The sequence below is a fragment of the Glycine soja genome, chromosome 10 (genome assembly GCF_004193775.1).
Source record: "Glycine soja cultivar W05 chromosome 10, ASM419377v2, whole genome shotgun sequence".
In the NCBI taxonomy this organism is placed as follows: Eukaryota; Viridiplantae; Streptophyta; class Magnoliopsida; order Fabales; family Fabaceae; genus Glycine; species Glycine soja.
Genome location: NC_041011.1, coordinates 45,300,723 through 45,326,556, shown reverse-complemented (window position 1 = coordinate 45,326,556; position 25,834 = coordinate 45,300,723). Strand labels below are relative to the sequence as shown.

The following is a 25,834-nucleotide window of genomic DNA, read 5'->3' as shown; positions in this document are numbered from 1 at the left end:
GTACAGAACTTAATACATGTTTTAATTGATTTGATCATATACCAACCTAATTACACAAGGTAAACTTCCTTTTTTTTTGGTTGAGGACACAAAGGTAAACTTAAGCATAGAAAAAAAAATGATAAATAACAAGTTGAGTTAACCAACTACTCATAATTAAAAACCCATTGTTACGTTTTTAAAGCTAACCTTTATTTATAACCAACTATGAACCTTTGCCATTTCCACCACTTCATCAGCATTTACTTTAAAAACTTCAACAAAATATACTTTGTGTGCAGCCTTATTGACCATAAAATGAAAATCCAAATAAGCTTCCAAATCTAGTAACAAAGCCAACATCATATGCTCCAGTTACAAACTTACAATATTGTGTCGCATTTACACGTGTTAATGAGAGCAAAGGGAATTCATGTGTTGGTGCATCTAAACACCAATATTTAATTTGCATTCCTTTCTGGGTTAAAATACACTTTTAGTTCTTTATATTTTTTAACTTGTCTTTAAAAAATTCAATCTAATCATTTATGTTTTTAAAGTGAGTCAAAATAATATGTTAAAACAATCATCATTTTTAATTTTAGGACACAATTTTAAATATTTTTTTACTAATACAATACATTAAACATGTCTCATTAATTATATCCACATATATGAAAATTATTGAACTTAATTGATGTTTGAACTAAAAAGAATCATAAATATAATAAAAATTGTCCAAAAAAAATGAGCTTTGCCAGCAATAAAAAAAAATTGATATTAGATTTTTTTTTTAAAAAAATTCAGTTATAGTGTATACCCCACTAAAGAGGATCCTCATATATAGTTATTAAGGTAAGGATAGTTTTATGAGATAGATTTATGCAACTCAAGAAGAGTTAAAAGAAAAAGAAAGACTAAGAGCCCCCCTACATGTCAAAGGAAGGGATAATCACCTTTAGACTAGGGGATGGGATTAACATTCTTCGGTAAGGGAAGAGTGTATGAGGGAACCTCTTCAATAACAAAGGTGGTTCAAACCACTTGAATCGGAAGGACATATAAATATGATATCTCAAGCAAAGGGGGACACCTCTTAAAGACTTAGAGCTCAAGTCAACCAAGGGAAAGTCAAGTGAAAGATAATAATAAAGCTAACTAGAATTATACGTTAAACAAAACAACAAAATGATTGATGCGGATGTTTATGTTAGAAATACATGTTTTTCCTTGTTTGGGTAGATGATCGATGCTATGTGTGTCTAGTTACTAGGTAAGTAAAATGAAGGAGGGCCTATACATTAGGTGACATAGGCTAGAAATGTTTTATATATGCTACCCTTTATATGCGTATGTGATACAGAGGCAGGGGTAGAAAAGGGAGAAGAGACACCAATAGAGAACCAAAAGGCAAACATGAAAGCAGGGGTAAGCATAGCAGGAACAATAGCATATCAACCCAAGAGAACTAAGAGGAAAATTACTAAGCCCAATTACCTTGGTGATTACGTTTAGTGAATCCAAAGCCAGTCCAAGGGATGTTTCGTGAATCTTGCTTGAAGGATTAGAGCTGTCGACCTCAGGGGAGCAGTGCACCAATTCTGTTAGGAATGTTAGGATAATATTCCATTAGGGGACCCACAGTAGCTCAATTCTGTTATTTTCATCCATTATAAATACCATGTAATGAATAACAAGCAAGATCAATGAAAAATAAACAATTACCTTTCACCTCTGCGTCTTCCTCTTCTTAGGAGGTTGCTGGTGCCTCGAAGCCAGTGCTAACATTTGGTGCTCTCGTTGAGCTTGCTCCATGGCTGAGCATTCTGGTTCTCAACCCTCTGCAGATCACCTCAAGGAGGTTCTTGTCCACCTCACTCAGCAATAACTCCACCTCACTTCCAAAATTGATGAGCTATTCACCCATGTCCACCCTGGTTCCCAACCCAGCTTCCCACCACAGCCTATCCACATGCAATTCCCACCTCATCCACCTATCCCTGTACCAAATCATCGAATGAATTTAGAAAGTGTCCCGATTCAATGGCACTGACCCACTTAGTTGGATCTTTAAGATCAACCAATTCTTTAAGTATAACGATACTACAGACCACAACCGTTTAACCATTGCGGGTTTCTACATGGAAGGAAGAGCCTTTGCTTGGTTCCAATGGATGTCAAGCAATGGGCAATTCACCTCATGGCCTGTTTTCTTGCAAGCTCTGCAAACTCGGTTTGCACCCTCGCATTATGAAGACCCAACAGGAACACTGTTCAAACTCACGCCAAAGGGCACAGTGACACAATACCTGTCGGAGTTCGAAGACCTCGCCAACCACGTGATCGGCCTTCCTGCTCCATTCTTGCTGAGTTGCTTCGTGTCCAGTCTCGCCCCCGACATTCGACGCGAATTTCAAGCCCACCAACCATTGACGATTGTCCAGGCCGTCGGATTAGCGTGTTTGCAGGAGAAGTTGCACGATCCTCGACTGCCACCGCGGTTTCGCCCTGCCCCACCATCAACCCCGACTCCTCTGACTTTACCCCCCGCGCACATTCCACTATCTCCTGCTCTGCTACCTTCACCATCGCGGCCGCCAACATCACTCACCGTGCATCGCCTTACTCCTGAGGAACTAGCCTCTCGGCACGAGAAGGGGTTGTGTTTCTCATGCGACGAAAAGTTCCATCGCAGGCACAAGTGCGCCCCTAAGGTTCACCTTCTCATTGCTGAGGATGATGACCCAAACGACCCTTCCCTTATAGAGTCGGGTGACCCAACCTCGTATCCAATTGATGGGCCTGACCCGCTCGCGGCCCACATTAGCTTGCACTCGCTAACGGGCCTTGTGGCCCCAGAGACGTTGAGGCTCATCGCAACCGTCGTCGGCCATACGATTCTTGTCCTAATTGACGATGGCTCCACCCACAACTTCATTCAGCAGGCCTTGGCGGACCAGCTCGGCCTTCCCCGGCAGACCACCTCTGCATTGCGAGTCATGGTTGGCAATGGTCAACACCTCGATTGCACCTCTTTTTGCAAGGCAGTCACCATTGACATGCAAATTACTTCATTTATGGTGGACCTCTACATCTTGCCCATTGCCGGAGCTAATATCGTTCTTGGAGTACAGTGGTTTCAATCCCTCGGTACCATTTTAACATATTACAACACTCTCCATATGCAATTCTTTTATAAGGGCCAACTGATCGAGCTCAGAGGTGATTACCTGGCCAATTCCGGCTAGCTATCTTCTCCACAATTTCGCCGCCTTTGTAAGAAACAATTTGATGGCCTTTGTTTCCATATTTCTGTCATCTCCGACACCACGCCACCTTCCCCTTCGATAGTACCCCCTGCCATTCAGGACATTCTAACGCGGTTCAATATCCTGTTCCACCCCCCACACAGCTTGCCGCCGGCGCATGACACTGACCATCATATTCACTTACTTCCATAGTCTGCTCCGGTTAATGTGCGTCCATATCGGTACCCACATTACCAGAAACATGAAATTGAAGTCCAAGTTGATTCGATGTTACAACAGGGCCTCATCCAGCCCAGCACGAGCCCTTTTCATCTCCAGTGTTGCTGGTTAAGAAGCACGATGGTACTTAGAGGTTTTATGTAGATTACCATGCGCTAAATGCCTTGACAGTGAAGGATAGATTTCCCATCCCCACCATAGATGAGTTGTTGGATGAATTGGGGGGAGCAAGGTGTTTTTCGAAGCTCGGCCTTCTTCAGGGGTATCATCAGATAAGGATGCACCCAGACGATGTTCCCAAGACAGCATTCAAAACCCATCATGGACATTACGAGTTCAAAGTAATGCCATTTGGGCTCTGCAATGCCCCGTCCTCCTTCCAGGTGACCATGAATTACATCATTCAGCCCTACCTTCGTCATTTCATCATAGTATTTTTTGACGACATCCTCGTGTATAATAGGTCACTCGAGGATCATACTCATCATCTTCAGACCACTTTCCAAGTGCTTCTCCAAAATCAATTTGTATTGAAACTTTCTAAATGTTTTTTTGCTGCTTCTCTGGTGGAATACCTTGGTCATATGGTTTCATCCAGAGGAGTGGAACCTGTTGCTTCCAAAATATATGCAATTCATCAATGGCCACCACCACGCTATGTTAAGGCTTTACGAAGCTTTCTTGGATTGGCGGGGTTCTATCATCGTTTCATTAAGAGCTATGCAATGATAGTTGCACCTCTGGTCTGACTCACCACCACTGATTCATTCCAATGGTCCTCTAAAGCCCAGTTGGCGTTTGATTCCTTGAAACAGGCCCTGTCGTCTGCCCCTATGCTAGCTCTGCCAAACTTTGAGCTCCCTTTCACTGTGGAAATAGATGCGTCGGGTGTGGGCATGGGAGCTGCTCTTTCACAACAGGGCTATCCCATCGCCTTTTTCAGCAAAGCTTTTACACCCAAGCTCCTACGATCCTCGACATCTGTCCGTGAGCTTTTCGCCATTACATCGGTGGTGAAGAAGTGGAGACAATATCTCCTCGGCCACCACTTCACTATTATCATAGACCATCGCAGCTTGAAGGAATTGGTGAATCAAGTGATACAAACACCCGAACAACACATGTATCTCGCGAGCCTAATGGGTTTCGACTACACAATTCCATATCGTTCTGGCAATTGCAATCAGGCTGCAAATGCCTTGTCCCGCTTACCGAAGCAGGATCATGTTGCTTTCATGGTTCTATCTGTACCATGTCTGACATTTATCGAAGAACTTCGTGCTCAGATTGTCGAAAACACAGAGTATCAGTTGTTACTTCAGAAAATTCAATCACACCTAGAGGATCATCAGGACTACTCCATAGCACATAATTTGATACTGTTCAAGGGTCGCCTCTGGTTTCCACGTGGCTTACCGCTTACCACCACGCTCCTCACTAAATTCTATGCTACTCCAACGGGTGGGCATGTCGGGATTGCAAAGACAATTGCTCGTTTGTCGAAAAAATTTGCTTGGCCGAGCCTCTGGGACGATGTGGCCTAGTTCGTCAGTCATTGTGCGGATTGCCAAGTTACCAAATATGAAGCCAAGCGCCTCGCCGGACTCTTATGTCCTCTTCCGGTCCCATTTCGACCATGGGAGGACTTGTCCCTTGATTTTATTACTGGCCTTCCAAACTATCGCGGCAACTCTGCCATTCTCGTGGTGGTCGATCGTTTCTCCAAGGGGATTCATTTGGGCATGTTGCCAACATCCCACACAGTTTTCTCGGTGGCTTCCCTCTTTGTTGACATTGTCATGAAGATACACGAGTTCCCGCGTAGCCTCATCTCCGACAGAGACCCCCTTTTCGTTAGCCAATTCTGGCAGGCCTTGTTTCGCGCGAGTCGCACCTAACTGCGGCTCAGCTCGGCCTATCACCCTCAGAGTGATGGCCAGATGGAGGTCCTAAACCGGGTGGTTGAGCAATACTTGAGGGCCTTTGTTCATCAACGACCGGGTCAGTGGGGCAAGTTCCTGTCGTGGGTAGAATGGTCACACAATTCCTCTTGGAATGCTGGAACAGGGTCTACTCCATTTGAGATAACCTTTGGCCGAAAATCGTTTACTTTTCCAGAGTATATTGTAGGTTCTTCCAAGCTTGATGTTGTTGATTCCAGCTTGGTCGAGAGAGATGTCGTCATTCAAGCAATTCGAAAGAAACTCCTGAAAGCTCAAGAACGTATGAAGCGGTACGCTGACAAGAAGCGTAAAGAGGTGACTTTCAATTGTGGTGAGTGGGTCCTGGTCAAATTACGACCACACCGTCAGACTTCGGCCAAGGGAGCTCAACATACCTCCGACAAGTTATCCAAGCATTTCTATGGCCCATTTCAGATACTGGAGAGGATTAGCCCAGTGGCATACCGGTTGCAACTGCCGGAAGGAATCCGCATTCACCCTGTATTTCATGTTTCTTCATTGAAGCTGTTCAAAGGGCCACCAGACATGGAAGCAATTGAATTGCCGGACAACTTTGAGGGTGACCAACCACTCATCTTCCCCATCGCCATCCTGAACTCTTGTAGAAAGGATTCCACTCCGAATGCTCCTTGGGAGGTGTTGGTGCAATGGCGCGGTTTATCTCCCGATGAGACATCTTGGGAAGATTGGTCCCAACTCTGCCAGGACTTTCACCTTGAGGACAAGGTGACTCTGCAAGGGCCAAGGGATGATACAGAGGCAAGGGTAGAAAAGGGAGAAGAGACAACAATAGAGAACCAAGAGGCAAAGATGAAAGCAGGGGTAAGCATAGCAGGAACAATAGCAGATCAACCCAAGAGAACTAAGAGGAAAATTACTAAGCCCAATTACCTTGGTGATTACGTTCAGTGAATCCAGAGCCAGCCCAAGGGATGTTTCGTGAATCTTGCTTAAAGGATTGTAGCTGTCGACCTCAGGGGAGCAGTGCACCAATTCTGTTAGGATTGTTAGGATAATATTCCATTAGGGGACCCACAGTAGCTCAATTCTGTTATTTTCATCCATTATAAATATCATGTAATGAATAACAAGCAAGATCAATGAAAAATATACAATTACCTTTCTCCTTTGTGTCTTCCTCTTCTTAGGAGGTTGTTGGTGCCTCGAAGCTAGTGCTAACAGTATGTCAGGGTTATACCTCAGTAAAGGTTCATGTGTGAACCTTGAATGGATAAGTAATGATAAGGTAGGCAAAAGAAAAGGTAAGTTCCTTACCCAATGTAAAAGAAAGTTTTGAGGGCCTTAGTGTATTAGTGGTCTTAGACTTGACCAAGATACTCTAATCTAAGTACCAAAAAATAGTAAGAGAAATATGAGAGAGATTGGTGGCGTTGGATTCATTGGAGAAAGACGATTTTGATTGGAAGGTCACACCGGTGAGATGACAGTGTAAGCACACTCACAACGTGCATGCTATTGTTCACATGAAAGCAGCGATGTATTCTTCTATTACAAATAACCTAACTCTTTGAGTTTTTTGCAACACACACCCTCACATCTAATATTACTGAATTTGGTGAATGAATGATATGGTAAATGACTCATTTAATAGATTTATAATAAACTTTGATATCATATATCAATATTTAATTGTTGTAATATTGTGTTGTGTGTTGTATCACACTTGTTATTTTGATTTATAATGAATGAAGACTCCAGAGTTCAATATAAAGAAACATAATAATAACTAATAATATGTATAATCCTCAATTAAATATTTTCTTATTTATTGTGATGAAATCATATCTTTAACATAAGGTAATGCCTCCTAGTATGCTACAAATATATGGCCTAACTCTTTAAAATTATTGGTATTTTTAATTAAGTCCACAGAATTTTTTAATCCTGAAAATTGTTTAAATTAAAAAGGCCTTGTAAATTTAATTAATTGGACCTCGAAACCAAAATAGAATTCAATTCCTTGCTCCACCATCGGCCATCTGCATACAATTAATAAATTAAAGCTAATTAGATAGGTCAGGAGTGCGCGCGCGTGTGCAAGACATAAGTCGAAACAATATATATAAGTATCTTAATCCATGAAAATTTTATTTCTGTTAACCTACCACCCCACATATATCCATGTATATAAGTACGTAAGAATAAGAGAACTATGGTGGGCTGTTGGAAGTTACAATTTTATTTTCTCCTTAAAGAAAATAAATTCAACTGTCTTTCTTATATGAATTGAAGACCATTGGCTCAAACAAAAAGTAACCTTTTAGTTCCTGCACTAGCCAAACCACTACGTAAAAATTACAGATGTTCCTGAGCCCCATAATCCATTAACTTTACAACGAAATTAATTAACTAAGACCGTAAGTGAGCCATCATAACCAATAATCCGTATGATTTAATAGTAGTGTCTTTAATTTGAAAGATGTAAAGGTTGGATAGGAGACGATATATACACAAAGTTGATAGGTTAGGTGGCTTTATTTTAACATTATGTCCTTTTGTTAGTAGTAATGTTCAATTAGAACTATTGATAACCATGAGAGAGATAGTTTAATTGTTTAGTATATATTATGAAATTTTTACGTGTGACTTTAGAAATTTGATTTGCTTGGGCCACCGGGAAGAAAGCTACTAATTGCATGAAAGGGACGGAAGGGTTACAGATTTCGTTGTGGATCAATATATGTTTGATATAATTAATTTGTCTATATATTGACCTGAAAGTTGACATTTAGGTATGTACCTATTTGATGCAATCACAAAGCCGATTATTACTAAATCCTTAAATGACCCTTACCTAGAATCCTTAAGTAAATCCTTATTTTTTTAGATTATTATATTTTTTAATATATTTTTTTTTATTATTTTTTAGTTTTAAAAAAATATATCTTAGTATATATGTAAACAAATACTTACATATAAAAAATTGTAGATATTGATATATATTCAAACAATTTTGCCAACACTAAAATTTTTGTAAAGATAAATAAAAATATAATGTAAAAAATAGAAAAGAACAAAAAAATAATGAAATAAAAAAATGTCTAAAGATACTTGTGTTCCAAATATAAGTAAATAAAATATCTAAGTCTACTAGTTTTTTAAGGGACAAAATATATATTTTTAATTAACTCTCAAAGAGTTTTAGAGCTCTCACAATTTTAAACTGTTTCTTTAACCTTTTCCTTTGAAAAAGATTTTATTAACTTTTGATTTTGAGTCGAATTAAGTTGAGAAATTTGAGTTAAAGCATAATATAAAGTATCACATTAGATAAGAATTAACTTGAATAACGTGAAAAGAACTTATAAACCCAATATATTATGATTGAATTAAATATTATGTTAAATTTACTTAAGTTGAATAATGCTTCACACGTTTTATATTGGTTCCATCAAAATTGTAAGCATGGAATCTCATTTCTTCTCCTTCTCTTTAGCAGACATCAGACATGAGACACCTATGCAGAAAACTTTGAATTAGAAACCTTCAGCCATGCGAATATGGATTTCTGCTACAAATCAACTTTTAAGTCTTTCTCCACTTTCGCTTCTCCTCTCCATCTTGTTACCCTCTCCTTCCCTTTTACAATCCAGTTGGTTCAAGTTCATCTCATTCCTTCTTGAATTTTTTTTATTCATCAAGATCTCCAAAATGATTTCAATTTCTTTCCTTCAATTTATTTTTTTATCAACTTAAATTTATCTTTCAAAATGAACGTCTACTGTCCTTCAATTTTGCATCCCCTTCCATGAAGTGCAACATATGCATGCTGAGCATATCCTTTTTCTTTAAAATGATTTCTTGAATATTTTTTATTTATTTATCAAGATCTCCAAAATGATTTCAATTTCTTTCCTTCAATTTTTTTTATCAACTTAAATTTATCTTTCAAAATGAACGTCTACTGTCCTTCAATTTTGCATCCCCCTCCATGAAGGTGCAACATATGCATGCTGATCAGCATATCCTTTTTCTTTAAAATGATTGCACAATAATTTGATATATACTTCTCTGCTGACCCCACTAAAAAAATATTTTCCCATAAATTCTCCTGAGAATTTATCTAACCTGCTGCGCTTATAAATATGATAATTAACCTGCATAATTGGATCTGAATTGATGAGAGCTTAACACACGATGAAGCCAATGGGGTTGTGCAGTTCTTGATGAAATTAAATCGGATGCCAATATTGTCATCACCATCATCATATCTAAGGTATTTTTCACGGACGTACTTCTAAGCTTGTAAGGAAATAATAATGTAGAAGAATTTTATATTATATCATCAAATCCGAGATAAATAAATTAAATTATGATAAAATACTAAAGTACTAGTACTTCATTATCGAAATACACAAAAGGATTACACTTATAATGTAACTCTTGAAGATACGAACACCTAAGCATATAACAATTTTAGTTTTAAAATTCACAGTTTGCTATTTGGCATGGTTTCAAAAGTTAACATTCTTGAAGTTAATATGGGTTTGTTTGTACTATATCCTTTTAACGATTGAAAGGTTTTAGTGATTAATAAAATATGTCTTTATATAAGTTTCTCCATGCTAACTAAGCAACCTTTTTTTACCCTCAATTATTTTGATATCAGTTATTTTAAATTAGTTTTTAAAATATTATAATCTAACCAGCATGAAATATATGTTAAAAGGTACGAACCATGCATCTTTATGCTCTAATTAACATTCTATACATAGTTTATATATTTAAACTTTTGAGAGGGCTAACTTTTATAGAAAGGGATAATTACAATGTTGAATATTGTACAGTAAAAGAAAACTATGAGCGTCACTTGTTTGAAATTGGTTTCCCTCATTTTTCTACCGCCTTGGTTTATGGGTATATGATTCCACGAACACCGGGGTGTATTTCTCAACAGCCCATCCACTTGTATTAGGCCAAGTACTCAGATTCTCTTAATAATCTAAATCAATCTTAGGTACGACAAATTTCATAAACAATGACCTTCCTATATAAAGAACAAATTTGGTGAATATAAACAAAACCATTTGATATGAGTGGCTAAAACCAAATTAGATAAGGGCATCCAATAAACCGAGTAAAAGTGCCACTCTTTGTCCTGCCTTGACATGCTTTATACGTTATAATCTTTCTTTAGAAATTAATTTCAATTACAAGACCTCCTTTACACATGTGATTACAGAGCACGAGTAGTCTTCTACTTTTAAATTAAAAACGCATTTTGGATGGGACAAGTTTGGGAGTGGCAATTGCACGCGACCCTTTTAAGTAATTATAAATAAAATATGCAAGACTTTTTGAAGATTGAAAACTCCAAACCAAAAAGAATTGTTAAACTAGAATAATTCGTGGTCGAGTGGTGCTTGCTTGTCTACATTATATAATCACTACTACAATAAAAGCTTGCTGACCTATTTTCTCTTTGTGGAGGAGTTATCTCGCATTTGTTATAGGGTTTTTCATTTGCTTTTTCTATTGTGATGTGTTTTCTACTTTCATGTGGGATTCCTCACACTTTTGTTCCAAGTCCAAATTCCACTAGGAGTTGAGTGTTGGTGGAGGATGGCCTATATATAAAAAACAATAATAATAGTAAATCTTAGCAACTCTCCTATTTAAAGAGAAATTAAAATCTCACTGGTTGCCCCTAATGTATTCTAACGTTCTGGATGTTGATGTTTTCTGAAGAAGAAAAAAGTTGCATTTGTGTTTAGTTTAAAGCTATATGCACATATATACGTATATTATTCATGAGAGAAGTTAAAGTTGTCAAGCTTTTTATGCTGAGTGGGTTACGAGAAAAACATGTAGAAACGATTTCGCATTCCTAATTAATTAGCCTATTCTTTATAGTGTAATCAGAAGTTGCGTTTAAACATTAGAAATGTAGAATTTGTTTCCATAGTTTTAATTAGTTAGCACTGGGAAGCGGATTAAACCATTAAAAAATTATTTTTTGCATGTCTAAATTAATAAAACCCTTATATGAAATGCAAAGAATTAACTTATGTGAAATTTTAAAAATCTTACTTAAAATACTGCATTTTATAATAATTAAGACACCGATACGTCTTTAAGAATCTTTATCAAATATTAGAATAATGTTAGTGGCTTACAAGACATTACGTCTAACCTAAAAGATGATGTTTCAAGCAGAATTTAGTACATACTAAAAGGATAAAATATACGGCCCTAATTTTAACTTTGCTTATATTTTTGTGATAAACTTTAGTCATGTACACGTGTCCACAAATTTTTATGTAGGTTTTTGTCACCGATAATCTTATATATATATTTTTCTAGCAAATTACACTAAAAACTTATTGGCTAACTTATTTGTTTTTTGGTTAGTATCCAATAATATGAACTTTATTAATGTAATAGAAATTGAAACATGATGTTAATTAATATGACCATTGTAAATTCTAGATAGTATATAACCAAGAATATATATATATATATATATATATATATATATATATATATATATATATATATATATATATATATATATATATATATATATATATATATATCACATGGTGATATTATATTAATATAATATAATTATCTGACAATTTATATGGGTTTTTTTTATTTCACATTACTCATTTTATTTTTAAAATTTTTCCCTCTTCTCTTCTTATTATATCTCTTTTTTTATATATAAAAAGTTGTATGAAAATGTTATATGAATTAAATTTTTCATTGCTTATGTCACATATATAAAATAAATTAACTAATTAAGTTACTACACAGATTGCAGAAAATGAAATTAGTAACATGAAAAATTAAGGGAAAAAATAGTTGAGGGTATATATGTTTCAAAAGTTTATTTTTAATTAATTAATTAAAAATACATCATTCGGGTAAAAAATTCCATGCCATTTATCTTGGCAACTACTCGATTAGTGCTTAAGATCTTATTGCTTCCTATACTCCCTCAAGTTCATTAATTTCATAATATCATCTTTAATTCCTTCTACTCATATCAAAGATATTAGTTTTCATCTGCATGACATGTATTTAATTAAGCTATATCATGTCAAATTAGTTTTAAGTTTCAAATGATAATTTTTTAATTAGAAATTAATTTGTATGTACTGTCAATGTAATGATTTTTACATTATTAATTAATCAATTAGAAAATTAATCATTCTAGATATAACTTTTAAAATAATTATAAGAAAGTCAGTTATCTTATTATGCAAAACAATCTATGATTGAATCGCATTACATTCTAATTAAATTCTTTTAAAACATGTTTTGTTTTGCCCAATTATCACTTGCGTACTTTTGTAATGTATGTATCTTGAAGACTTTGATATCCCTTGGTGTAGATTTATGCTTCACACAATTGCTCCTAGATTTTTCTTTTCTTTTCTTTTCTTTTATGAGAAAGCTGGTAGTAAGGGGAGTATTCCTAATATTGCCAGACATGCAGGGTATTATTAGCATGCTTAAAATCCTATAAGGTAGGCAAAGATCTAACCCCTCAAAGATTATTTCAGGATGCAATAAGCTGTTCTTAATTGTACTATTCAATTAGTTTTTGTGTGTTTAGAAATTAATCTTCCCAAAGACGATTGTTGATCGGTCACCACCTTCACGGAACCTTCAGTTACAAAAGGCATGTTTGTTTTAAAAGGGTGAAATTGATATTTTTTACAAAACTATTTCTAAAATATTAAATGTAATCTTAATCATAGGAGTATTTATATGCATTAAAATATGTGTTTTTTTATTTAACAATATGAGAATTTATTTTTCAACATGAAAACAAACCAATTAAAGTCTGAGTAACCTTAACCACCTATACCTGCAGCTTGAGTGATTCAACTTGGCTATTTCTATGAAAGTTTGGATATATGAATAAATTATTAGAAGAAATAAACGTCGTGACAATTTAATTAATCTTATTGGAATCTATTTAGTGTGTGTTTGCTTTAATGTTGTGGACTCGCGTTTCTTTTAATTTTTTTGCGTCAAAAGAAGAAAACGATATGCAAAAACTACAATATGTAGTGTCCTGGCATATGCCAGATTTATTGACTTCAAATGCATGTCCAAACATGCAGTTAAACATGTTATATATGAAATCGTTGATAGTTAGACTGCAGATTCTTTTATTCCTTGTTAAAAAGTTGTGTTGAAATCTCATATATAGTTTCGCATGTCCAAAACATCTACAGTATCATTTAAGATTCTAGGCAAACAGCTATATAGTGCATCTGCAATAGTCGAACCAAAGTTTCAATACATCTAGCTACTTCAACCCCTACCATTAGACCCACTAAGTTAAACTAACAAATATATAAATATATATATATATATATATATATATATATATAGAAGTGATGAAATTATATTAGTATAACTCTGATAATTATTATATTATTTTTATAACTTGATATAGAATGTGATTTTTATTGATTTAACCGTTAAATTATATCTATATATTATCAAAATTATTTGTGTCAAATATTGTCAAAATTAAATAACAATAAAAAAATAATCAAATAATTTATATTTTAATATATTTTAAAATATTTATATTACGTTAATTTAATTTATACAAAAAAGATAATGAATAATTTTAAATTAATATGAAATTTTACCTATAATATATATAAAATGAAAACGTCAAATTAACTAAATATTATTAACAACATGTGATAAGTTAACACAAGTATATAAAAAATTAAAGTATATATAGAGTATTAGTGACCGGCAACAAGAATATAGTGAGTCAGATTAACTTTATGGAGATTTTGACATGTCAAGACCATATAAGTTTCTCCAATAAATAAATATCAGCAGACCAGGATTTGACAATAACTTACACGTTTTGTTTTTTAGGATATCTCTTTGTGCAAATTACGACGAATTTCTTAAGCTGAAGTCAAACATATTCGTCCGAAATTGGTGTGTTTCTATTTTCTAATAGTGCTATCGTTTCATCATTGAGCATAGACTCCATTAATATACATTACTTGGTGTAAAACAAATCACCTTCCCTTAACAAATCTCCATTGTCGTCCAAGCGAGTTTTCACCCCCATCGCCCAACGGTATTGTAGATAAGCGTTTCATCTGATTTATATATTATCCTTTTCTTTTATCAACTAGGTCAAGACTTATAGTCATGAATTAACAAAGCTCCATACAGAATATAATAGATATTTAAAACATGCTAATTAGTTATCTAAAAATCATGCTAATTAGAATGTGACTATTAATCGTGTTTGTGAAAGAAGCAAAAACATTAATCAAAATAAATAAAATTCACTTGGATTGTCTTTTTTTGAGAGAATATAATCTCATATTTAAAACAAGTAGGGATGTAATCAAACTCTTGGTGACTAGCACAAAATCTAGAGGCTATTGCTAAGGAACGTGTAACTCGATTACACTGATACGTTTTATAAACGAAGTATATAAGATACGACATTGACGCAGAAGAGAACCATACTCAGAGAAGTCATCGTGGAAACACATGATACTATCAGCAACATGCTTGCAATCTACCTCTACCACAACAAGATCAAAGCTCTGGTCTTTTAACTTGGATAATCTTTATAACTTAAAAAAATGGTTTTGATTGTCAACTAGAAATATTCTTTTGTGCACACTAAAAATAATCATAATGCCTACCGTTTTTGTACCATTTTGACGACGCGTTTGATATTTTAATTTGCTCATACACATGTTATGACACCTAAATCTCACTTCGGCAATTACGTTAGTTAATGTAACAGCATTTTATTTTATCACTTTTCTGAAAAGTACTAAAGGCAGTTGGCACCAAAAACCCATCCTGAGTTAACCAATGGATGACATGAAAATTTAATCTTGAAGAATTAAATTGATAAATGAAATCATCTGAAAAATATAAAATTGACAACAATTGTATCTTTCATGTACTCCAATAAATTATTAAATTATGATTTCTCTCAAAATTTTATATAAATAGTACACACTTAAAAAAATATATAAATAGTACACAAATACAAGCCACTTATGTTGTCACTCATTTATTGGTTTAATCCATAAACACGAATTTTACCTAGTAGACCAATAAATTTTGAGAAACATTAATTAATGATTTTGTTTTTACAAAGATTAATTAATTAATGAATTTGAGAAATATTAAACACGCAAAAATTGATGATATAAGCACTCGTATTTCTTTTCCTGCATCATTAAAGTTACCTTTTTAAATTCGTATAAAGTCACACATGTACACTTTCTGTGCAGTCTTCATTTTTGTTCTTGAGATAATTGTGCGCTAGCCATCATATATATTACGATTTGGCTTAAGTAATATTTTTGTCTCACTATTTTTTTTTAGCTTTTTCAATTTTGTCCCATTTTGTATATTATGCCCATCTCCTTTTTTATCAATAAAAAATAAGATATGCCCTTTGCAAAAATCATTAATCGACAACCTCCCCAACGCTTAATTCAGGAACCCATGAAGAATGAAAATGCATAAACAATTTATTTAATTCCTCTAAAGTGAAGAAAGTTTATTAATTGAGAAAATGAAGATCAACCCACTGTTAAATAGTTTAAGTTTATAATATACTATGATTTAACAGTAAATAATTAATTACTTTCTCACTTTACAACTTTTTTTTCATTTTAGAAGGACCAAATCTCATGAACAAGTCAGTCCAATACATCTGGACCCACCATTTTGCAAATAAAGCAGCTACAAATATGGTACATATATGCTGTGGTGAGTTTACTACGAGATTGATTAGGTGATTAAGAAAAAAGAGAAGAAAGAAAAGATGGTAAATTCGATCCCTCCTATTAATAAAAACTAACAATTAACATTTACGGGAAAAAAGAAAAAAAAATACTAATCTTCGGTGCTCTCCAATTGTTGCTTAAAATAATATTTCGGTCTCTCCGGAGTTAGGCCACTGCAAAAAGTAGCTTTACCTCCAACCAGGGTGACAAGAACCTCATACAGGATAGTCAATCTATTGGCAAAGAAGATAACTAAACAAGTTTCAGACTTTGTTTTGCCAGCTTATTCCAACTGTACACTTCATATTTGCCAAGACTGATAATGGCATATCATACTAATTGCACAAAAACACTAAGTTTCATTTCCTAGGACTTGATTCCATCAGAATGTTAAATGTTTAGCTTGAGTGGCAAATTTCTTAGAACCTCAACAAAAGAAAGGATAAAAGTAGTCACTCTCCAACTGCTACTATGTCAATGATGTTAATGGTTGACTTTTATAGCCAAATGAAAATATGACTTACAAAGCTTTACCATTCTGACTCACCGCCAAATTGGCCATCAATGGAAACACAAATGATACATTAAGTCATGAACTGCATAAGGAAGTGATCCTGTGATCTCATTGAGGTTACAAATGAAAAGTAATGCCAAAAAAAAATGTGATATTACCAAACCTTACAAGCAAAATGCAAAACCCTTCCAACAAACCTAACCCGCCCCCCAATTTTTTCAAAGAAAAGAAAGAAAAACAAACAGATAAAATGACAGGATGTAAGGAAAGGAGATTGCATAATCCCTGTGTTAACTAAAAATGCAATAGCAAAAACAACATCAAGGCTCAAACACTTGATAGATGCACCCCAGGCAAAATTCTCAAGGTTCATCCCTATACAAAAAGACTTGACCAGTGTCCCCGAAAACAGGTTATGACTAAGTATCACAGCTAATTATGATCTTGATCTAGCAGAGAACCTTCAGACCTTTTGTTTAAGAGTCACATCAAGTATCCCGATAGATACTTTAGGCTTGTAATGTTCATCTGTATCCACTTCTTCAATTTCCTGGCACAGAATTACAAACATTTCAATATCAACCTTAATCATGAAACTCCTTGACATTGCACAGAAACAAGAAACATAAAGTAACATAACTGATATTCGAACAGCTTCATGTATTTTCATTCCAAGCACAACAGAAAATCTCAGAATTTTAACTCCAATTATACAGACGTCAATAGTCAATACTCAATAGTTTATGGTATCTACCTTCTACAACCATTATAGTGATTATTACCTAGTTTTAAAAATGATTTGTAAACACCTGCAAGGTGATAAATCTACAAATATTGGTTTTGAAAACACTTATAACCTTTGTTGTTTGAATTAATTTTAAAATATAACAATTGTTAACAGTCAACTCATGAAAAAACGAGCAGAAAAGCCTTCTTAACTAATGGGAAAAGGAAAAAAACTGGAAAGGATAAAATAAGCAACAAAAGTAAAGGGAAAACAGATTTCTGCTCGCAATATTGCAGACATGATGAGAATAAAGCAAATTCAGTCACCTGGACAACATCCTCTCCCTTGATGACTTGCCCAAACACAATAATTTTCTCATTTAGATCTGGTATTGGTGCAGTTGTAATGAAAAGATCAAATCCCTTGTTGTGGTGTTTGCCCTTGGAAGTTCCAAGCATGAATGCTTCATGTTTCATACTAGTTAATAATCACAATGTCCATCAATTAGAAAACTATGCAACTAGTAGATCATTACTGTCACTATGTATGAATATATCAGAAACTTAAATTGCAGAAACCAGAAGAATAAGAAAACCTAGTAATTGTATGTTGCTTTCCTCTCAAGTTCCAGTCTTCAGTAGCTCCTTGTCCTTGGTTATCCCCAGCCTGAATCACGTAGTGCTTAATTACTTTGTGAAAAAGCATCCCCTTGAAGTGCCCTTTTTGACTGCGAAACAATTGCAACTTAGGTTGGAACCATAAGCAGGTAGATTGACTAGATTCAAACAAATTTAATGTAGCAAACCACTCAAGTCATAATAAACATACTACCAACAAAAATTGATGCCTACAGAAGTTTATCAAACCACCCAGAGTTGTGTTGAACAGAAAAGTTGTCATTCATAACTGCTGGCCCCAAATGTTCAATTTGGATGCCATGACAGTATTGCTATATCAAGTGATATGGCAACACTCAAGTTGTAGTACTCAACTTAGTTTTCAGAACTGTCACAACATATGTTAAACATCTACCGAAAGTAAGTTCCATATAGAAAGTACAACTTTACAAAATGTTGTAGCAAGTTTTATGAGCAAATTAAATGAACACCTCCTGAGGTTTTTTTGAATCACACACAATACCCCTTTTGTTTAACGTTTACAACAGCCTCCTATATAGGGGGTGTCCGTGTAACATTAAACAGTTACTATTGTTGAAATTTTAGCAATTTGACAGAAAGGAGAAAAGAGAGAATACATCCTCTAATAGGATTCTGAATAAATGTGAGTTGTGATGTGAAATAAGGACTCTTATTTATACTAATAATCTAGATCTAAGTACAAATGTAGCAAGAGTTCATACAAAATACAAATAATCCCAAATATTCTAACTGTTGAGAATCAGGAATTTAATGTATAATGATGAGATAGGATATGATATCTGATTTAGAGGATCCGATTTAGAGGAAACTGAATATCCTCTAATTATGTGTAATCAATACTACCTGTCTGTATAAACAAGCATCCGTTGTGTACTCAAACACACAGTTTCAGTCTATTATTCCTCTATTTTCTCTCATTTTGCATGGTATCAGAGCCAAGTTGAGGGAATAACGAAAAGCGTCCTCCACCGGGGGCATACTGTCCCCCCATGTCCCTAGTGGAACTTTCTAGTCATCACACTTATTCCGGCGACCTTTTTCCGCATTCCAGTGGACCTTCTTCTAGCTGCCCCTTTTCTCGTCGCCCTCTATTTGGGCGACCTTTTTTCTCTACTTTCCGAAGTTTCTTTTTCCAGCCACTGTCACTGCTCCGACCACCACTCCGGCTGTTGACCCCACCATCAGCATTGCCATCCACCGATCTACACGATGGTGGTCATGACGTCGTGAACAGTCCAGCAACACTCTTGCCAAACAGCACTTGCGCGTCACCGTTCTCTGGCACATCACGATGCCTTTGCCGGCAAGCTTCCACCTCTGGCAACATCCCTTCCTCACACATCTACCCCTGCCATTTGGAGCCATTCCGACCTCGTTTGATGTGGTCTCTCTTTTGTAACCCATTTGTTTTTCCAGCTTTTTTTTGTTGCAGGTACTGTTTTTTTTCTTTTCCTGCACCCTCATGGCTGCTTCGGGTTCTTGTGAGAATTTTAGTCAGTGGTTTGCCATCGCCTCCTACTTGCCATTGATTTTCTGGCAAAGAATTTCTGTTGTCTATCCTGTCGTTGTCTCTTTTTAGCGTCTTTTCCGGCAAACACCTTCAGCTTACTGCTCATTTTCTGGCGAAAACTTTTCGGTTGCCTCTCTATCACTGTACTTTTCCGCATGTTTCTTGGTGACTTCTGTGCTTTGCTGGTTGTGCATTTCTGCCACTATTTGCTCTTTTTCAAGTTTGAATAATTTTGGGTTTCCACTGTTCTTCTGAAGTTTCCAAATCTTGGTTTTAAGAAGATCGGAACTTGCTTTGAATTTGCTTAAGCTGATGGGTAGTCCAGCTCTCTTTTTCTAGCAATATTCCCCGACTTCACCAAGATTCCCCGACTTCACCAAGATCCCTGAATTGTCTTCAGTATATTGGTTTGAAGCTTCCAAATGATGGTTTTAAGAAAGTTGGAACTTGATTTTCTTAGGCTGATGAATATTCCAGCTCTCTTTCTAGCAATATTCCCCGACTTCACCAACATTCCTGAGTTGTCATTCAAACTATTGTCCTTTTTAGTGGAGCTCAAGTTTTATGTTTTTTGTTGGGAATAAATTTCCTTGTAACAAGCTAAAGCTTAGTAAGCTTCAGCTTGAAGGGGAGTGTTGAGAATCAAGAATTTAATGTATAATGATGTGATAGGATATGATATCTAATTTAGAGGATCTGCTTTAGAGGAAACTGAATATCCTCTAATTATGTGTAATCAATACTACCTGTCTATATAAACAAGCATCCGCTGTGTACTCTGACAGACCAGTTTCAGTTTATTATCCCTCTATATTTTCTCTCATTTTACACTAACCATACCTAAGATTACAAAGATAAATTAGCATTTTTCCACAAGTGCTTACATTATATAAACTACATAAAAAAAAATTAGAATAGCAGCTATCATGCTATAGCATTTTCAGGGCAATGTTGTTAATGGCGGATGGCGGTTCATGGCGGAAAGTAAAAAATCCGCCATAAAAATATGGCGGATGGCGTAGCGGAATATGGCGGATGTCATGGCGGACCAAAAAAAAAAAAAAACATATATATAAACTCATTGAAATTGAAAAAAACAAAGGATTGCATTCAAATAAACTAAAAAAGTTTCATGAGTTCATACAATAATCAAGTACCAACACCAAATAAACTCATTAAAGAGTTCAAATAAACTCAGCCATTTAAAAGAGGACTGAACAGAAAAAAAAATTGTGGTGTCAAATACGAAAAAAAAAATGGGACTGTTAAAAGTAAAAAGGGGTGTCAAATAGCAAAAGGAAAAAAAAAGCTGCAAACAGAAAACAGGGGGTGTCAAACAGCAAAAATAAAACTAAAACCTACGCCTTCTTCTTCTTCGCGACAGCTTCGTCTTCTCCGCGAGAACTTCTCGCTGCAGGCCGCCGTTCGTGACAGGTGCGTCGCTGCCGGAGCTTGTCGCCGCCGTTTGTGCCGGTGCGTCGCTGCCGGAGGTCGTCGCGGCTGCGTGCGCATGCGGCTGTCGCGGCTGGGTGGGCGTGTGGGGTGCGGGAGGGACGCCATTTTCCGCCACCCCGCCATAACCGCCACGACCGCCATGGCTATGGCGGCCGCCATGGCGCCGCCATCCCAAACCCGCCAGGCCACCGCTATTCGGTGGCATTTTTTCGAAAAACCGCCATGGCGCCGCCATTTAACAACACTGTTTCAGGGTCAGCTTCTACGTAAGCTCCGCTATCCAGGATTTAAAAATTTGCAACAGTTTCAAAGTATCAACATGTTTTGCTAGTTATATGATAGGTCCATTATGAAAGTCTATAAAAAGGAAAGGCAAGAGAGAAGAGTATAAATAGAAGGTGTGCCTAAAGATCAAGGCCAACAAGTGTATGAAAGAAAAGGGAAAAAAGTGGGACAACAAATTTGTGGGAGGAAAGGCACACAAGGAATTGGTTGGAAGAGAGAGAAAGAGGGAAATAACAGAACTGACACGTGGCCAGGCGGGAGTGGGAAGAGGATATGGGAATCATGGAATGAGAGGGAGAATGAAATTATGAAGGGGGTACACGTAACCCAAATGGGGGGAGGGAATTTTCTTCAAAAGGTTCATCATGATGGCCTTGGCTGATCAGAGAAGCTGATTCTCTTAGTAAGCAGTGCTCTGTCATTTTAAGTTAATATTATGCTTTACCTTGTAAGGAGCATTGCTCCACTCCATTATCATTTTGATTTTTCTTCTCTATAAATTCTGAGAAATATTATATTGAAGATTCATCCTCAGGTTGAGGGAGTTTCACTAATACATATACTAGTTATCTCTTCTTTTAATCTACATCTAGCTCCTATCATTATTCTAGTTTGTGAAGCATTTGAGCATAGTACACCTATATTTTGTACATTTAAGCTTGCACTATGGTGTTTGAAATATGAGAGAAACTAAAGCATCTAGTTGATGCTTGGGTCATGCTCTACAGTCTACATATATCTGATTGGACTTCTATTGATAAACAATTTATGTGCAAAGAAACTAAAGTTGAGATATAGCACAACTTGATTCAATTCCCAATGACAGAAAACTATCTATGATGTGAATTATGGAAAAGACTTTAAATCTTAAATAATGATCTCACAATGAGTTGAGATGGAAAATTAGTAAAGGTTAAATTATAAAGTGGATCAAATAAGGACCAAAATATATTGTAGCATAAAGCATCCAGATATGCACCTAATCCAATCAGAATATATTACTGAATTATACAAGCATGTGGCTTTATACCTATTCATTCAATACTATTTTTTAAGGATTATAGACACAAGGGAAATAGTGAAAACAAGGAAATGCTATCCAAGTCCAACAAAGACTAGATTTTCCTACTTATGTTTATAACATACATCAACATTCAAGCTTAACAATGTCTTCCATTCCAGCCACAAGTCCAAACAAAAATAGAGTCTGCAAGAATCAAACCCTAAACCATCTAACAGCCTCCAAATTAAAATTTCGTAGGAAAAGCAAGTACTCACCATAAGTCAATGAATTCATCAACAACTTCAGGAGCACTTTCCTTGTACAGTTCTATTATTATAGAACCTTTAGAGGTATTTAAAACCTGTCGTAATGAAGGAAGAGGAAACCAGTTTACAAGATAAAATGACTTCATTTAATGAGTATTCTAAAGTAACTTCATTGAAATTTAGGGTTTATTTGGTTTGAGAAAACATATTTTGTTTTCACAGGTAATTACAAAATCTCACCTTATTTTTACTTGTTTCCTTTATGAATCTTTGAAAAGAGTAAACAAATAGAAAACAATTTGGCATTTTTGTAATTATTTGTGAAAACAAGAAATGAAAATAGAAAATATTTTCTTCTACCAAACAAACCCTTGACTAGAAAAGGTTGAAAAACAAGGAATTACTGGTAGTCTGGAAAAAACTTACAGCATATCCAGGCAGCTCAGATTTCTTGGAGTCCACAAAAGTATTTTCACCCTACCAAAAAATAGTAGTTTGACTAAGAGAGAATAATTCTATTGATAAGTGAAAAACTATTGAGCTTGCAGCAGGCCTATCCAAATGGACAAGCTCAAACACATAATTTGCACCCATCAGATAAATGGAAGAAAATACTATGCAAGGGCATCAGATAAGAAGCAACTATAAAAGGATTGAAGAAATATGAAAACCCTTAATAATGCATTTAAGGATGTACCTCGGAGACTGACAAGTGATCTTCTGATTGCAATCTTGACCTGAATGCATATAAGAAATGAATTATTAGGTAACAGACAATGTTCTTCTGAAGTTCCTAGTCTATATGAGAAGTGGGACACAATGACCTTACCAGAAATCATATTACTTGTCACGCTAAATTGAAAATCACTCTAAAAGGTCCAACGAAAAAACTATTGTCCATGTTTGATAAACAAAAAATTTCTTCAGCCAGAAACAGAACATAAACTAGAGCAACATCAGAATGAAGTGAAAAGGTTTGATCACCACAAATAAGAAAAGAGATCCATATCCAAGATAGCAGTTAAACCCTACAGCAACAAAGTTCTATTTTCTGACATTCCTCTATCTAGTTAACAATTACATCTAAAACACCATCAACCACCCATGCTCAATAAGTCTAAATGAAGCTGGAGCTCAATTTAATAACACATCTTAATTCGAATTCTGTCTAGCAAACAAAAATACATAGTATACCATTCCTCAAACAAAGAATCTGCCTTCAGAGCCAAAACAGAAAGTCTTTCACTAACCTGCTGGACCAATGTCTGTACGAAGCAAACAGGAAAAACCCAAGCAAGGCAAGAATCAAGAAATAAAATATAACAGTCGCGGCGCTTATCCTTGAAGGACCCTTCTTCCTTTTGCTTTGCTGTAGCAGAGCCTGAGGTTTGATCCTTGCCATTTAACCTAATCTCCAGTTTAAAGGGTACCATAAATTTCCAGGTAATAAAACAAAATCAAAGGTTATTAAATATGATGACAACCACAAAGAAACAATCAGCAATATCTATATCATCCAAATCTTGTCACTAACTTCAAAACATCAAACAAAAACAAAACCCCAAGTCATAAAGGTTGAAATTTTCAACATGTCTGAAAATTGAGACCTATGCTAAATCCGTAGCAAGAATTTTCCATACAAACAAAATCAGCATCAAGAGAAACCTCATAATCGAATACAAGTTAAGATCCAACAATCAGGAGACGGATGCATCCACTAAGATTTGGGGAAAAGCAAAAATTTTATTCAGGACCGTGGAAAAAGGAAAGGAAATAAACAATACCCAGTAATTATGAGAAGGCAAACACGGCATAATGTTTTTAAAGTTGGGATATTTTTGAAAAGAAAGAAAGAAAAAAGGGTTAGAAGAGGTAAGAACCTGCAGGAGTATGTGCCTGAAGCAGAGGAACAGGCACGTAGTGGATCGAAGAGAAGAAAAGGACACGATGTTGTGTTGGGTTTAGAAAAGGAACAGAACAGAACATGAATCAACGAACGTATGCGTGGGTGGTGTGCTTCGATTCAAATTCAATGATGATAGCCGAAAAATAGGTACAAGATTCCGACCGGAGTTTTCCAATGTTGCCGGGTCATTTATTACGTATTTTTGTGTATTAAATTTAATTAGTAATATTATGATTATATGAAACTAAGCCTCGTGTCTATCTATGTATTTTAAATATAAATAAAAGAAAAAAAAGAAAGATTTAAAAGTTAAAAAAAGTAAAGAAAAGAAGTAATTATAAAAAATAGTGAGGTAGTTGTTAAAAAAAGAATAAATTGACGGAGGATAAAATTATCATATATATATATATATATATATATATCAAATGAGATAATTTTTATTATTAATAGTTATAGATGAAAGGACGAAATTTCTTTTACTTTTTTAGTTCAAAGTTACATTTACCTTACAACGAATGAGAAAACTAAATTTGTGACTTTTCACATGTAAAATTATGTTTTATTTCTCTAACTCGACCAATTTCTTATTATGAATTATAATTCTAATTTAATTTATATATTTAAAAATAATTAATTATTATAAAATTTAGTTATATAAAGTAAATATTTTCATGTTTATTGCACAGGTTAAAATATACTAGTTATAAAACAAACTACATAAATAATGAAGCTTCTTGTATTTGGAAGGGTATTGTCATTTGTTGGGATTATAACAAAGCCAATCTAGCTTAGTCTATTAATAATGACCATATAGTAAGGTTCTAGTTTGATCGTTAGATTTCTAATTGGACAGTCTAGTCACTTATTGTAATGACTATCTCCTCTTGCAAGAAAGATAATTGCATGTGTAAGTTTATATCTCATATAAAGGTTGAAATTGGGAAACCATTAAGGTGTTCTGGCTCATCAATCCTAGGACAAGATTGTCGTTATTCTCCCTCTGATGGAGGATACTAAGAATTTTCTCATCTAGAAATCGACTAGGGATGAAATTTTCTCTATCAAATCTATATATTATTATCTATCTCTGGAGTCCCATCAAACCAATCAATACGATGATTTCAAGTTGTTTAAAATAACTTGGAATTGGGAAGGGTCGCAGAGGGTTAGATTGTTCATTTGAAAACTTATCCATGAGAGACTTCTTACTAACGCTGAACGTGTCAGGAAACATATGACCAATGATTATCTATGTCCTAAGTATACCCAATAGGAAGTGACCATAATGCATGTTTTAAGA

At 35.1% G+C, this 25,834-nt stretch overlaps 1 protein-coding gene across 1 annotated transcript; it reads right to left on the bottom strand.

The window, feature by feature from the left end:
• Positions 1-16,687: 16,687 nt before the first annotated feature.
• On the bottom strand, positions 16,688-24,715 carry LOC114372408 (peptidyl-prolyl cis-trans isomerase CYP21-4-like). Its single transcript, XM_028329941.1, has 8 exons — positions 24,509-24,715; positions 23,879-24,035; positions 23,326-23,365; positions 23,055-23,105; positions 22,638-22,723; positions 18,046-18,177; positions 17,777-17,927; positions 16,688-17,273 (listed from the first exon to the last, which is right to left on the bottom strand). The coding sequence occupies exons 2-8, from the start codon at positions 24,028-24,030 to the stop codon at positions 17,187-17,189; spliced, it is 699 nt and encodes a 232-aa protein (XP_028185742.1). The 5' UTR covers positions 24,031-24,035; positions 24,509-24,715; the 3' UTR covers positions 16,688-17,186.
• Positions 24,716-25,834: the final 1,119 nt, after the last annotated feature.

Coding starts and splice junctions, on each gene's coding strand:
- LOC114372408 (XM_028329941.1), bottom strand. CDS start 24,030: ATGGCAAGGATCAAACCTCAGGCTCTGCTACAGCAAAGCAAAAGGAAG. Junction 22,724..23,054: donor CTGAGCTGCCTGGATATGCT/GTAAGTTTTTTC, acceptor TCATTACGACAG/GTTTTAAATACCTCTAAAGG. Junction 17,274..17,776: donor AGGGAGAGGATGTTGTCCAG/GTGACTGAATTT, acceptor ATTCTGTGCCAG/GAAATTGAAGAAGTGGATAC.